This window comes from Zeus faber (genome assembly GCF_960531495.2).
Source record: "Zeus faber genome assembly, chromosome: 13".
Lineage (NCBI taxonomy): Eukaryota > Metazoa > Chordata > Actinopteri > Zeiformes > Zeidae > Zeus > Zeus faber.
Window position 1 is genome coordinate 29,620,472 of NC_137198.1, and position 16,687 is coordinate 29,637,158.

The 16,687-nt window shown below is 42.1% G+C and overlaps 1 protein-coding gene across 1 annotated transcript in view; it reads right to left on the minus strand.

Annotated features, from left to right (window-relative positions):
• Positions 1-11,837: 11,837 nt before the first annotated feature.
• Positions 11,838-16,687, minus strand: part of ccdc88c (coiled-coil domain containing 88C) — a 108,920-nt gene continuing 104,070 nt past the window's right edge. The window contains 1 exon segment of the mRNA XM_080012181.1: positions 11,838-15,803. Within this exon segment, the coding sequence (XP_079868307.1) occupies positions 15,036-15,803 (768 nt within the window). The 3' untranslated portion in view covers positions 11,838-15,035.

The following is a 16,687-nucleotide window of genomic DNA, read 5'->3' on the forward strand; positions in this document are numbered from 1 at the left end:
TCTGTTCTAGCTGGCCCTCAGAAACAGTTTTATCAGCAAAGTTAACCAGGCTAGCATAAATAAGCTTTGTTTACGGCATAGGCATGCTTTTGGGAATACCCTCATGGCTACTATGCAGCGTAAATAGAAAAGAGCAAAGTGAACATAGCAACCTCTCAAACCAAAAACCAAAGTTTTGAGGTGGGGAATTTTTCTTTATACTATAGAATCACACAAGAGGAGACTTGTCATCAAAAGGATGTAGTCGCTCAATCTGAAAGAAGGAGAACGACTATAAGGAACTGCTTTTATTTCACTGTGAGGGGGCATGCAAGCTTGGATATTCATGTCACTTTTTGACATGAATTTTGAAGTACAATTTTTAACAAAAATGCCAACTATATCGGAGGTGACCTTCAACTGTAAAGAAAAAACATTAAAAAATAATGGGTCTGAAAAGATGGTGATACCTGGGACATGTGCCCTGTAGGCAAGCTAGAGTTTAAATTAAAGTATGCTGCTTCACCATCTGCTGTTTGAACAGTTCATTTTGTGTTATCTGTGTGTTCATTCAATTGATGTAAAACTCACGAACGATTAGTTCGTAGCGAACAAATCTTTTAAATGACCAGACCAGATTAGTGAGTCAGTCCGGCAAAATAGTTGTTCGTTCATGACTCAGTAACTGCAGCCAGATACCAGGGCTCTAGACTATAACTTTTTTACATGGCATTAGGCACTTGTGCGCCTTACATTTTCATTTAGGTGCACCAGCACATAGTCTAGGTGTACCCAAAAATTTTCACCGCGCTTTTTGGTACTGCAATAATACATTTTAAGCATTCACTTTTTTGTCAGTTCCCATATACATTGGTAATTTCTTAGCACATTATGTAAATGATTGTAAACAGAAATAAAGGTGCAGATGAATGTAATTTTTTTTATTTAAATCACAGGATGCTCAACAAGAAATCCGGTAATCTAAATTGTTTAAAAAATGTACTTAAAAAGTGCTGATGTTTAATTGCTTCACAAACTCAGATTAATAAATCAAACTCAAATAACTCACATAAAATTCGCAATTTAAATTGATGTCCCTTTTGTGTTGAGTACTCAGTTTTGGGTACTTGCCGATACAGAGTACCGATACGAGTACTTTTAAAAATACTGCAATTTTAAATTACCACAATAGTCAGATTGCTGATTTTGACAGCGTGTTTATTTTTGTTCATTATTCACCATACAATAAAAGAACATGAAACTGTCCCTGACCTCCAATAAAATAAAATACAACATGGAACGTCACTGAGTTTCAATATTACTATTATTATTATTTCAATTTTTAGAAAAAAAAAATTCAAACAGTTTCTTCATCAAGGTCTAAGCTTTGTTTTTTTTTTCCCGAGGAGCTTAAAATGGAACCGCAGACATGATTTTGTTGTTGTTGTTGTTGTTGTTGTTTGTCGGTTATGAAAATCTATTTAATAGATTATGGTTCACCAATTTTCAGTATAATGTAACTCTCACTGAGTTTTAGTAGGACACGACATATAACTGACATGGAAATGTACAGTTCAAACTTCAAATGGTACTTGCCATTCCAAAATAAATTGCAATCATTGAAAAAAAATGTAATAGTAATAAATGATCTACTTTTCTCATTCTCGTTCACTGGAAATCCTACTTCACTCACCGTGCATTAAACCAACTGAATCAAATCGAACGACCAACCGAAGACCTACCTACCCCAACCTACAGTAACATTCTTTTCACAAGGATGATCTAGGACTTAAATTTAGCAAAACGTAGCTCTTCTTTGGCTATATTAAAAGCAGTTAGGGCTGTACCCAACTCCGAATTTTGTCAGTCACATCGAATTCGGGTGTTCAATGTGAATATTCAACTATTTGGTGGGGGGGCATGGAAGAATGGGGGGGGGGATACCGAGACCGGTATTAAATGGGCACCGGGGAAAAATTATTAAAGACCATTGTATCAATAAGCTCCGATGTTACTGGTACTGTTAAGGGTATTATAGAAATTAAGAAAACAATTGTTTTATTTATTTATGCTTTATACCCCGTTTCTTACTTGCAATAATATTAAGATATTCGTCTAAGAAGCATTTTCGCTATTATCAAAAGAAACATCGGGGAAACCGTGAGGGGGACGGGGCCCATTTCCTCTGGCTGGCTCTCACACACGCACGAGGAGACCCTGCTCTGAGTGAGTGACAATAGCAGAAAGAACGCAAAATTCTAGTCGAATTTCACCGGAGTCGATGCCACAAGTGCAACCAGACTTCTGCATGTAAGGGAAGAAACACGAGCAATCTTTCTAAACATTTAGCAAAAGTGCATCACATACTCACAGAAATGCGCACAGTGAGCGCAGATTGCGCCCGATCGCCCCCTCTCCATGCGTAATGCGCAGAAAATAAAGCAGTGTTAATTCTGCTATTAATTTGTTTTTGTTTTTCTCTTAAAAATAAAAAAGTATGTGAAAGATTTACACACATAAAATATATTTATGATTCCCCTTATTTATAATTCCTCATTGAAATGATATCACTGTGCATTTTGGAACTGACTGACAAAAACAAAACAAAAGCTACTTGTTGACTTAAAGAATCTCAGTCTACTGACGGGTCTCCGACTGATGATTCGACTTGTCAACTTATAGGGCTTATAGGGCAGCCCTATAAGCAGTGTTAAATTTTATTATCATTTCTGACTCCTCACTGTTCAGTTTGCTGATGCCTGGCACTGAAAGACTATGAAGGGGGCTGCTCTGCGGGCCAGGTTTGGGCGCAAGGAATGTGGGAGGAGTACAGGGTGAGCTCTCACACATACACACGCACATAGACATGCACGGCACATGTGCACAATGTACATAGATGTTTTATAATATTATGTTTATAAAATTTGTTTAGAGGGAAATGTCTGCACTGCACACAGTTGGTTGCACACAGTTGGTCGGTGTTTGTTAAAAAATATTTTTGTATATATTTTTTTTTTACCAGACCTGCTAAATTTGAGGCTCACCAGTGCGGCCAGTCAAAACGTTTAGTCACACTTGACAGATTTTTCAGCCAAAAAGAGCTGAACCTTTCATCACTAGTTCATCTTTTGAATTGTATGCTTTTTCTGAAAGTATCCTAGAGTGTGTACAAGTGCTTTTTGCAACTGTGGTTGTGGGGAGTGGTTTTTGGCGTCACCTGCAGGTGGGGACAGCCAGCACTGGCAAGGGGGTGCAGCTGCAGGAGATTGGGTAACTAGCTAGAGTATTGAAAAGCTCCTGTGGTTTCACTTCTCTCACTCTCTCTCCTGACAGCAAGGCTGGGTCCAACTCCAATGCTTGCTGACGTGGTGGAATTATCTTTTACTTTGTGTTTGGAAACTTCTTTTACTTTGATTTTGTAGTCTGAAAAGAGACTTTAAGAAAACAAAAGTTGTTTTGTTAAGAACCTGCACCCATTAAATACTGTTAGTGTTGCTCACCTGTCTGTCCATCACTCGACCACAAATACAACGAAAGACTCGTTACATCAACCAATTTTTTTTTACGGTATAACATCGGTTATAAACAGTCTGCCTATACTGTGAGATCCACAGTATAGGAAGAACATTGAACACAGATCATTTTAAGGCCTATATGTTCGCCCCATTGGACTGCTTTTAAGCACTGTGAGAAGCTGCAGCAGATGCTAAGTTTCTCAATAGTACAGTATTTTGCAAGGTCGTACACAGTTATAAATGATGGGAGCCAACATTTTAAGGCCTGGGTTTAAAAAATAACAAACCTATCCTTTAATGTAATGTAATGTAATGTATTTTTCTGATATGATGAAACCGAAAGCTCCGATTTTTTCATCTTGGGATAATAACGTTTTTCCACTGGTCAACTTTTCGATTCCAGCAGTGTAATTCTCAATAATTTCTTGTCTTAGAAATGGCATTCGATGAGAACACCATCTATACTGTTTGTGAGCAGCAGCATAGATTATCGATTATTACATGCTGGGCTGTAATGTACTGACACTGGCTGGTTACATGTGACCCTGACAACAGTAACTATGGCAACAGTAGTAAGTTGTTCATCAGCCACCAATAGGATCCTGTCAGTTAAGCAGAAATGACTGTGGGCAATGGAGCCTTTCGTCTATCGCCATGAAGCCAGTTGAATAAACTTTATCATCGGCCTCATTGTAATTACCTGCGTGATAAACCTTAGTGCCATGACACTCATCATCGTCGCTAATGTGAGCTACATGACAATCATCACACAGTGCTCAATGTGCTTTGAACATAACCAAGCTCTGCCTGCATCACTGTCCCACTCATTATTTCAGTCTAGCCTAATAAATAATTGCAATTGGTGTCGCAATGCAAATATTATTGGAATAGAACTATCCTTTCGAAGCCAAAATAAAATAATCAACATTATATGACAGTGAAACCATCTGGATTTGCAGATTTTGAGTGTGTGTTGAAATAATACTACTGCACAGGAAGTGATGCGGTTTAGATAATGCACAGTTCAGGAAGAGAGGTACTAAGCTTCCGGACTCTTATAATTCTGCTATTGAAGGCAAGGTTGTGCCTTATTCAAAGTCATAGCTTATCTTTCTGTGTCTGGCAGCAAGCATTAAAGTTCAACAAGATGTAATTAAATGACTGTATAAAGTTCACTGCTGAAAAAAATCGGGAGAGAGGTTCAATGACTCTTTTGAGACAAGAAACAGGAAGTTGTAGTCAATGTTATACTTTGGATGTACTGCGGCAATTGCAAAAAGTTGTTTTAAAGAAAATGGGATATTGTTAATACTCAGAACATGTTAAAAAAAACCGACACCACAATGTGAGTTTCCCATTTTCTAAAGGTGATTTATTCCCTGTTCCGACTACACGATATTTGCCTGTATCTGGCTGTTCCAGAGAAATTCTTAAGATTGGGGACAAAATGCTCCCGACAAGCTTGTCCCAGACAGCTTTTTGAGCCATCCCCAAGGTTTTCAAGCATGCTGGCAAACCTCGGGAGCTCGGATACAAAGCTTGTATACTTTGAAATAACATCGGTAGATTGGGGACAATAGATCATGTAGTTTGAAAAAGCAATGGGAGCTTGAGGATGAAAGCAGCAGCGAATGAGCAAATGAGAGCATGAGAGGAAACCAGGGAAGGAGGAGTAATATAGAAGCGTATAAGGACTGTATGCAATGTGTATTAAAATAAAGGAATATTAGTTATTTCCATTGCACTTTACTGTTTAGGACTTAATTTATAATAATACATTTATAATAATTTAACCCTAACTGCAGAATGAATCCATGCAGTCCGCGTCTCCCCACGCGCTCCTCCTCCAAATTTATGTAATGTGAAAATAAATGAGTAGAAACACAACTACAACAGCAAACCTATTGAACTATTCATTAATTCATTAATTATTCATTAATCATTATAAAGCTCTATTAGTTCTAGTAGTACCCAAGTATTGCGTGTGTTTGTGTGAGACAGCGGCTGTCTCTTGTGGCTCTCGCCGTTCGCCGAGCATAGGATCATGTAGTTTGAACACCGCTACGTCCGCAAGACAAAAAATATTAAGACAAAGGATTTGTAGTGTGAACACACCAGCAACGTCAGGATGTTGAAAGTTGTGCAGTCTGTGGAAATTAATAATGGTAATCGATTTTTTTTGTGGGGGGGGGGGGGGGGTTTGTCAAATGTTTGCCCTCATTGACTATTTAAGCATAATTACAAGCTGCAGCAGAGTGGTACGTTTCTCAATAGTAAAACATTTGGTGAGTTTGTATTATAAACAGTTATAAATGATGGGAATCAACATTTTAATTAGAGTTGGGATGAAATATAGCAAGCTTGTCCTTCAATGTTGTAACCAGGGTTTCCCTTAGAAATAATGTCTCTCCCATTTGTCAGGGACATTGAAATCTTCCAGGACACGTGGACCAGCACAATTTTCTTTCTAATGGAAACTCTGATAGACAAACCTAATTGGTTAGAGGTGAAAGGTCAGCTTTAGACCGTCCAAATTCATTGGCTTTCAGTTGCCACTTGCCTAACACTTCTATTAATGAATACATCTGCGGAACATTATTGAAATGATCAAGCTTGTTCCATTGCCACATCGAGGAAAAAAATAAGCATGATAATTATCGTTGTCGTTTTATTGCCCAGCACTAATTAAAATTGTGCTTGGAGGGAACTATTTACAGCGGACATTTGACATATGACCGCAGAAATTTAAATATGTCGTTCTTCAACAGATTTTCCCGGTCAAAAAATGGTAATTATCGGAAAACGGAAACCAAGGTCGTAACATATGTTGTGCATGTGAAATGTCAACAGTGCAATGTTGCCAGGCTACGCTGACAGATGTTTTTGTAAAACATGGTGTCAGCGTTGTGTTGGATGGTGCATGGGTAAAAAAATAAAAAACTGTGAGTCCTGAACCTGGCTGGCTGTGCTAGGCGTGGGGCTCACCATGTGGCCTCCTTCGTGGGTGGCGGTCTCCTGTCATCACACCAGGCTGCCGAGGTACCTGCCCTCTGACGCTCTCGGTGCTCGGGGTGCTCGTTACTGGGGGGTTGGGCTGTGGGTGGGGGTGCCGTCTGCCGCCCTGTGTTCTGTAGTCCACATGCTCGGGGGCTGGGGGCCTGATGGGGGCGCGGAGCTGCCCGACATGGTGGAGGCGCATGGCGGACCGCTCTGCGCCCTTGGCTGATCGCTGTGGGGTGGCTGCCACCAGGTACAGGAGGTGGGCACACTGGGGCGCGGTTGGGTCCGGGGGGAGGGGGTCTGCGTGGTTGCTCCCCGGCCTGCTGCGCCCATGGATCGATCCGGTCGCGACTCGCCTATCTCCCAGTGCCAAACTCATACTCACATACACCACACAATAGACCAAGGGCTTGCGGGATGGGCGGGGTGCAGGCTATGTGGGTGGGGATGCGGCAGGCAGCTGCCATCTTGCCTGTCATAATCCTGCCCAAGCGTGCTTCTCGTCCGTCCCAAAGTTTTTATCCCACTCACATTAGCTTAGAACACATACACTGGCACACCAATCCTGCTCCGAACAACACTGCATCAGACCAGGGCCTGCGGGGCAGGAGGGGTGCGAGTGATCCCGGTTCGACTTGCCTGAAGGACTCGCACCCCCAACCCCGCAATTTTAACTGCAGTTACCAACAGCACACATTGAGCACTGGGGTTATTTATTTTATTGGCCCCCCCTCCCGGCCAGGCTGGGGTCCTGGCGGCTTGCACCTGGTGGCTTGAGATGTGCTGCGGCCTGGCGGGGCTGTGGAGAGCGCTGCCGGTGCCTTCTGGGGCCCCTGGGGGGACTGCTTGTCGTTGTGGGTGTGGGTTGGGGTGTGAGGGGTGGCTGCTGGCCTTTTGCTTCTGCGGCGTGGCTTCTCTGCGGCGGGTGCCCCGGGTGCTGGGGGTGGCTGAGGGCCTGTGTGCCTGGCAGCCTGCCGGTGTCGCCCGGGGGGGGGGGGGGCACTCACGCCGGGCAGGGCGTCTGGTCGGCTGCGGTGGGGCAGGCCTCCACCCTTGTGCGGGGCGTGCGGGTCCTGCCGGGCGAGCCGGCAGGACCCGCTCGGGTGGGGTGTCGGTCTGTCACCGTGGGGCCGTGATCCGGGCCTGCGGTCCGTGCCTTGCACCCGTGTCCCAGGTTTTGTGCCGGCGGCTGCTTCTTGTGCCAGCGCCAGGGGGTTGGGGGCTGGGCATGGGAGTTGCTCTACGGCCCTCTGGCTTCTCTGGGGGCCTGGGGGTCTTCCGTGGCCGCAGGGCAGGGTACCTGGGGATCTCCTGCAGCCGAGGGTTGTCCGCGGGGCTGTGGAGTTCGTGGGGGCTTCGGGGCCCCTTGTGCTGCTTGGAGGCGCTGCAACTTAATACCGACCTTCTACACCAGTACCAATGAGGATAAGTCATGTACACTCACCGGTGGACATCTTAGACACACACGCACGCACGCACACACGCACACCTGCTTGGGGTGCACCCCAGCACCCTCCTGGTTGCATTCCTCTCCTTTCCTCCCTCATTTACTGCCATAACTATGACAGGAAGAGGCCACATGACCAGTTGTAGTTCCGGTTTTCCTGGACCTAATTCACTGTTTTTCAATACATGTTGTCATCCAATGTTCTTGTTTTTGTGTAAATGTTGTTTGTTTCTATGTTTATTTGTCTCACCGTGGTGATTCTCCCCCTCTTGGAGTAGTGATCAGTTGTTTATAGACCCAAACATGATAAATAGTTACTCCAAAGAGGGGGGTTGGTGGTGGCTCTCCATAACCAAAAACTGTGCTCTTGTCATTCTACAGGTCAATGCAATAACTCTGTCCACAGGACAGAGTTATTGCAGCAGTTCTTGATGATTTAAGAATTAATAAAGAGTTGGGTTGCAGGTTGAGAACTTGAGAACTCTTTCCTGAATGCAATGGCATACAAATACTCTGTGTTGTATGCCCAGCATGCTGACAGGTTAAAAAAAAAAAAAAAAACGTAAAAAAAGAACAAATAGATAGATAGATAGATAGATAGATAGATAGATAGATAGATAGATAGATAGATAGATAGATAGATAGATAGATAGATAGATAGACAGACAGACAGACAGACAGACAGACAGACAGACAGACAGACAGACAGACAGACAGACAGACAGACAGACAGACAGACAGACAGACAAATAAAAATAAAAATAAAAACTGTGAAGTGGTAACCCTATCCTAATTGGGGGTTAAATGCTAATAAAGATCTCATTGACTTTAAGATGTTAATATTTGTGAGTGCACCTTAGCATCCCAAGATACATCAATAACAAGAACATTACGGATTTTACTTGAGCTAGACTGTGAAAGCCCGTGATTACAGCGGTAGAGGCGTACACATGTCACAGTAGACCTGCTGCTATCACTTTATCAAATCCTATCTTATGGATTGAAGGGTTTATTGTAAATGGGATGTAACGTTTGCATGAGCCAGCTCCAAAAAAAAAAAAACACGCAGAGAACAGAATACTTTGGTTTCCTTAGTGATACAAAATGTTCGTACCCTTTGGCTCCTTTGGGGAACCAAAGGGTACGAACAAGAACCAGTTTGAATCACCCTGGGAGTAAGAGGCGGAGAAAAACCAAAGGGGATACAACAAAAGACAAGGAGGTTGGAGAGGAGAAACTTCGGGACTTTAATGTTAACTCATAACCTTCCCAGGGAAAAACCATCCATACTCCATTCCATAGTATGTTGAAGCTCTTGTTTGAAAATAGGTATATGTAAATCCTATGACATAAGGAGCACAGAGTTGCCTCTCCATTTATGTCCATCGGACAGTATGGACAATCATTCACACGAATGAATGACCACACTCTACACAAAGAACCTCTTCGCTCCATCCAATGGGATTTTAGTTTACAGGCCTGGACCCGAGAGCTAGTGCGTTCACGAGATTAAAATGGAGGTTGGAATAAATTCAGCCCAGAATTAAGTTAAAGGTAGTTGTTACATGGCGATCAGTGATTATTTGGCTGTAGGCCCGTGCCATGCTGCCAATACTATGGTGCCCCAGTAGCAGATTCCTCCATATAGTCTGGTACATTGGATTGCATCTGTAAGATGTCCGACTCCCACCTACACCACTGTGAATATCATACACATACATCTTTTGATCAGCCTTCCAGCCCACTTATGCGCTTAGCATGTCATATACCCAATCTGCAGGCTTGTCAGAGTGGTACAAGGCTACAGTGAGTGTATACACCAATCATCCACAACATTAAAACCACTGACAGATGAAGTGAATAACATTGCTCACCTTGCTCCAATGCCACCCGTCAAGGGGTGGGATATATTAGGCTTCAAGTGAACAGTCCGTTCTTGAAGTTAATGTGTTGGAAGCAGGACAAATGGTCAAGCGTAAGGATCTGAGCAACTTTGACATGGGCCAAATTGTGATGGCTACTGTATATGACTGGGTCACAGAATCTCCAAAACGCCCTGGCCTGCAGAAGGACACTGATCAGTCAGTCATTGGGTCCGACAAGCAACTAACTATAATATAAAAATGAGCTATGAAGCTGTAGCTTTTGTTAGTCGCGGTGGTCTGAAACTTGCAGCACCACTGACTGATTGATTGGAATGCTTTGCTTGGTCACAAGTGGTTACCATGGAAATTAACATCCTTTCAAATTGTTTATTGAGTAGTGCATTAAATAGTAACATTAAATAGTTGATGGATAACAAATAGTTGTGTCCACAGCTGTTGTCCACTCTCCATGTTAAGTAATAATATAGATGAAAATATAACAAACCATTGATAGGACATTAACTTTACTGCTTTATTAATCCCAAGGGGGAAATACTTGTATATTCTAATACACAGACTAAACATTTCAACAATTGGGATTATTTCTACACACATGGAATTATAGCAAATCTTTACAATAGAACACAGCGTTAGTCTCTCAGCCTACGCCAACTCTGTTATTTTTTTTGCTGTTATTTCTCCGTCGAGAGTAGCAGAACAGGAAATTAAGACCCTGTTGTAACAAAAAGCGATGAAGCTCAGTACGTCGAAAGCAAAGCATGTATTTGTGTCTCAGTGGATTAACTGTCTCTTAGTGTACTATGTTGTTTCTGTGGCTCTCTGTTGTGGTCCTCTATTAGAGAACGTTTCCATTACTGGTTCTTTACCAGTAATGATGTGTCTGCAGCACCATTCAGGAGATTTACACCCCATTTGAGCATCGCTCTCTCTTTACCGACTGGTAAACTGTAGAATCGTTTTCTTACAGCTTCGAGCTAGAAATACAAACTGGAAGGGAAAAAAAAAAAAGAAGCAATTTCTCACCCAATGCGTTTGCTTTTGAGGCGCCGCAGAAAAGCCCGTGACACTTTATTCCACCTCCGTTGCTATTTCATTTCTAAGTAATAACCCTCCCGCACACACCACCCACCACCCACCACCCACCACCCACGCCCTGTTTCCCGTCTCGTCCCCACGTCTTGAAACTCCTTCGCGTGCATGCGCGTGTTTTCGCGCGTCTAACCACGTTCGGAAGAATATTCCACCGCGCATGAGTCATTTAATGTGATGTGATGTGCGCACCCCATGTGATGAGATGACATGTGTGCATTTGTTTTCATCTTCTTTTAAATTTGAGGCACCATTGATCTATTGTGATTTATATTTACTTTTCATCAGTAGTAACATGACGGTCATATTACTACGAATTCAAATAAATCAAATTAATTTCTGTTTCTTTTTTAGTTATTTGCTGACAATGATTTTTCTATTCACAAAACTTCCCAAATATGTGCTGAGATTAAACACTGCACAAATGTCTATGTGTCAAACAAAAAAATTGAATTTACGTTTTAAAGTAAAAGTCTTTGCGACTTGCAAGATGACCAGTAAATAACTTTTGAGATGCTGGAAGGTGTATTTCTCCAACTCCACAGCTTTGTTCATCTGGAAAAAAAAGAAAAGGCTAATTTCCCCACACAAACCTAAGTAATACAAGTTCAAGACCTTTTATCAGACACAATCTCAATTCAGACCAAAAATAATATTTTTTGAAGTATTTTGATAATGCTCATGAGTTGATGATGCACATGTGGTATCAACATTAACTTAAGTTCTCTCTTATCGTAAATGACATGTATGTATTCGTCTGATTTATATATTACAAATTCTTGTTTTTATTTTTACGTTAATCAGTGTATAATGTAATAGACAGATTCATGTAATGTTATACTGTTAATTTATCAATAAAGTTGAATAGAAGCAGACGCAATCAATTTAAAGAAAAAAAAAAGCAGAAAATAAACAGTTGGCCAAGTATAATGAAATGTGTCCATTCAACTTAATACAACTTTATTGACAAAATGTTTTGGTCAAAACAACATCATTAGTTTCTACAGACTGATCCTAGGGGGGTCCTCATTTTTAAACAGTAAGCACAGTAGTCATATCACACTCTAGAATTTAGCAGCAGTATAGAAAAGCACTACCTATCATTTATTCCAGTTTTCTTTTTAAATTCAGGTAGTTACAGCACTATTTTTTAAGTCTTGGATTAGTCTTTTTTTTTTTTTTTTTTATACACTGAAAACGATGACATTGTAAAAAAAAAAAAAAAAAAAAATCTATGTTTATATTTAGGATTTCTTAACTTAGAATGGAGAAATTATGGTTTAGATTTGAAGATGAAAAAAACAAAAAATCAAAAAAAAAAAAAAATTAGTTAACAAATTTAAGCAATTTTAAAAATTTGTTCCAATAACTAAAATTCAGTGTTTTTGTTTGATAAGACAGACAAGACTTAGGCACGTAGTCAAGTGACACAGGTAGATAGAAGGGTGGCAGGTTGCCGAGGCACCACAGTAAATAAAAGTAACACAGATAAAGGTAAACCCCACCCCGGAAAAAAACAAAAACATTAGTAAATAAACATTGTGAGGGCCCTTTGAGACTAGTAGGATTTGTTATGATCTCTCTGCCAATATTATATTAATGTAATAACACGTGACACATACTATCGCATCTCTGCCTTCGAGGACCATAAAGCAATTAAAATCCTGATTATTTTCTTTAGGTCCAATAAACAAAATGAAAAAAAAATCCTAACCTGTCTTTCTCCCTCTCATTTAGACGCAACGGGCTGGGAAATACATAATTGAAGGTAGTCCGGTGTAAAAATTTACTATTAACTTCCATATTTGATATCTCCATGTATGCCATATTGCACCACTATCATAATGTACTGGCAATGGGAAAAGGTCATGGGAATAGAATATATTGAGAAAAGTTATTTCAGGAAGGTAATTCAAATTTGACAATCCAGGCAAAAGAAAATCAATACACATCGTTGCGTTATCTAGACACACACACACACACACACACAGCTCAAGGTGAAAAGGACTCATTTGTATAGCAGGTTAAGGTAGTTTTGTGGTCAATGTGATGGAATGGAGGAGAGTGTTCCCTTGTTAATCTCCAGTCTAAGTGCAGAATGTAAATAATAGGTAGACATAGGTCAACAGACAGCTAAGGTAAATGGATAGCTAAGCAGGTAGGTAAGCAGAGAGACCGGTTAGGTAGGCAGACAGGTGGGTAAGCAGAGAGACAGGATTGGTAGGCAGACAGACAGGTAAACAGACAGGTAGTTATCAGACAGACAGGTAGTTTAACAGACAAGTAGGTAAAAAGACTGGTAGGTCAACAGACAGGTAGGTGAGTGGACAGACAGGCAGGTAAACAGACTGGCGGATGGATAGATCTTAAGCAGCTAGAAGCATCTCTCAACTGGCAAAAAACAGTACTGAATGAAGCCTTTACCATTCCTTTTTGGTATTAATTAGGTAAAAGCACAGCAACATTTTCAACGTCAGCTTCCACAAAATGGGTCTCAACCTTTCCACACGTTTAAGGTCACTTGTTAAAACAGCCCTTAAAAAAAAAAATTAAAACACCCAATGGCATGTACAACGTTTCAAACACTAAATAATTTAAGTTGTTTTGCATAATGAAACGCACTGCCCTTGAATGTGGAAATGGTGTTTACACAACAACAACAACAACAAAAACAACATTCCAGCTGTTAGGGCTGTGGCTAATTCTTCATATTCGGCCCTAAAAAACTCCTTGGTCTGTCATCATCATCAAAATCTTCACGGCGACCTTCACACAGTAAAATATACAGTTAATAACCCACGCGCTGTAAACATCCTTCCATTTGTTCCACATCTCAATTGCAGCATCTCTCGCTCTCTCTCCAATTTTTTTCTGTTAAAAATAGCCTTCTTCGCATGATGATACAGACACGTGGGGACCTATTGCCCAAAGTGAAGCCACTGTATTTAAACTAAAACCACATTCAAACCCGCAGTCTGAACGACCAGCACAGTACAGCCCTTCCAAAATATAGTGGTTCATCCAGTATTAGTGTGTGTGTGTGTGTGTGTGTGCGTGTGTGTATCATGCGGATTTAGTGTACATGTGTGACAATGCTTGAAGATGAAGAAAATCTTGTGTTTGAACATGTGTTGTGTGAGTGTGTGTGCGAGGAAGACACAAGCGTTGACTGGGCAAGGTCGTTTCCAGTAAAGTGTCCGGGCGTTGCATGCTGGGATTGGTTTCTTAATACGGAGATGAGAAAAGGTTTGTAATTATGCCGGCTGGGAAGCTCAGTCCCTCTCCGTCCTGTTTATCTATCCGTCCATCCGTTTTTATAATACAATCTATCTCTTCGTCTACCGCTTAGTCAGGCTTGTGACTGAGTGGTTTGTCACGTCATATCCCCGCATGCCTCGGTGTGGAAAAACCTGCTACATTCAGTCGCTGTGGTGCCTCTGGTCGTTAACTTGCCGAGGTCGTACAAAGCCAAACGGGGGTTTTAGTTGTCAGATGGATGAAGCCCATGCTTTTAATTTGACATTTTTACAGTCCATTTCTCCTGGGCCTGCCTTGAGATTTCCCCATCCCCGCGGGACCATAGTATTTACCGGGCGACAGTGGGTATGTCGGAAATAGTGTTAGTGTGTTGTGTTCCCATCTCAAAATCTTGCGATGCAACCCATTTAATTGACCTCCCCCCAAAAAAATTATATAGCTCAGACAGAACCCTCTGCATTCTGCATCGTGTCTATGCCGTTGGTCAAGTCTTCCACCTGGCAGCACAAAAAAGTTGAATACCTTCAGAAATGATAAAATGCATGTGGTTTTGGTTGGTAAAGCCAATGAGTTTGGTTGTTCAGCAAAGAAATGGAGTATAAACATGTTTTTTTGCTTCATTATACGAGACGTGATATTGTTTTCCGCAATTTAGATAGGCACCGACCATGCAGTAGCAGAAGGCCATTATTGACATTATGTGCCTGCACATAATAAACCATTATACAAAGAATTCGGCCCAGTGTCCTCTACTGCTGGAATATTATTGTGACCAGTTCCTTCCAAGTATTTCAAGGCCCAGTCTCCCAGGAATTTGCCGTGGTCAATTTGGGCTTGGATGGTTATAGTTTACTGCATGGTTTAGACACAGCCGTACTCGTACCAGACTGTCTGTGGGTCGTTGTTTGGGTCGGGCGAGGCTGGGGTGCTTTTGGGGCGTTCAACAGAGCTGCACCTTAATCCTTCCCCTTCCTTCTTGAGCTGAGATGGGTTGGGGAGGCACCCCTCCCTCTGCTCTGCCTGTTCTGAGGTGTCCTCAGACCGCTGGGTTGGTACGGCTCGGACTGGAGACACCATAGCGACCTCAGTGCGGTGATGGAAGGAGGATGACGGAGTGGTGGGGCCATTCCGGGAGATGGAGCTTGGTGCTCTTTCTCTCTCGCTCTCGCCGTATCTGTCTGTCTGCAGATTGAGCGAGGGGGAATGGTGGATGGACATCGTGGGGAAGCTGCCGTCCCCGTGACCAGCTGGACTGGCCAGCATGGCGGACAGCGGGCGCTCCCTGCCACTGGCTCCTCCCCCGTGCCTCCTGAGCACAGCCTCTGATTGGCAGGGGGAGGCATCACTGCTGCGGTAGCCGTCGGGTCCGTTGGAACGCAGAAGGTCGGCCGAGGCCAGGCTGAAGGCCCTGCTCAGAGACTGGCCGCCTCTCTGGCACAACGCTGGCTTTTGGCCCACAGGCGTGCGGGGAGAGGGTTTCACACTCTGCCCTGGCCTCTGACCGGCTGGCTGAACAGTGGGGGTGACGTAGCTGGTTGGGGTGGCCTGGATCTGGCCAGTCAGAGCACAGGGGGCGGGACTTCTGTTGAAGTAGTCGGCCATTAAATCTTCCTTGCTTCCTATGGAGACCTGGAAGGTCAAGGAAATTGAAAAAATATTTTGGTTATTTGAATATTTTAGCCAATAGGATGAGATCATTTTCAGTTGCATGTGGGTTGACTGCACTTCGCCAATGAAGAAATCTACAGCCATCATTGTGAAAAATCGGAAATTAAAGTGGCATGAGTTGCGTCCTGTTGATTTATCACTATCCTGAATGTGGTGGCCGAAAACAGATTCACTTTACTTTTTCTATGAAATTGATAGCAAAAGCTAACTAGCTAAGTGACCTGAAAAATCACCTGTTAAATCCTCTACTGTCCGTTGCCTTTAAGTAAAAAAAAAAAAAGGATTATAAAATCTATAATCATATATTATTTACATATATCCTCCTTTTAATTAGGGAGGCAGCAATAGCATGTTTTAACACTAAAAGGTGCAAAGTTCTAACTCTAACTGAGAGTGAAATATACACAGTGAAATTGCTTGTTTGTCAATGTTAAAGACGCTGTATGTTTGCCATTTTCAGTAAATTGATTTAGGCAATACTTTATTGAAATGAAATGAAATATTTCTGTAACTGACAGAGTTCCTAAAAAGCCCTCCATAAATTGAAAATCACATTACGTTGGTATGAGATTTAAGTGTCACAGAATGTTTTCTAGAGGTAGTAGATGAGCACAGTATCAGTAGTGTGGTTTTGTGTTTGGTCAATGATTTCTCTGTTGCTGCTTTGAGCTGCAGATCTTCTCTTTGACAAATGCAACAACTTCAGCACAATTCTCTGGTGCCATGAGCCCTTGGCAACAACCAACAATCAATAGAATTAAAAGTGACAAATGCTCAATGATGGCTCCCTTACATGAAAGACGGCTGAATGACTCTAAGAAATGGCTTTGCACATTGCACAGGAG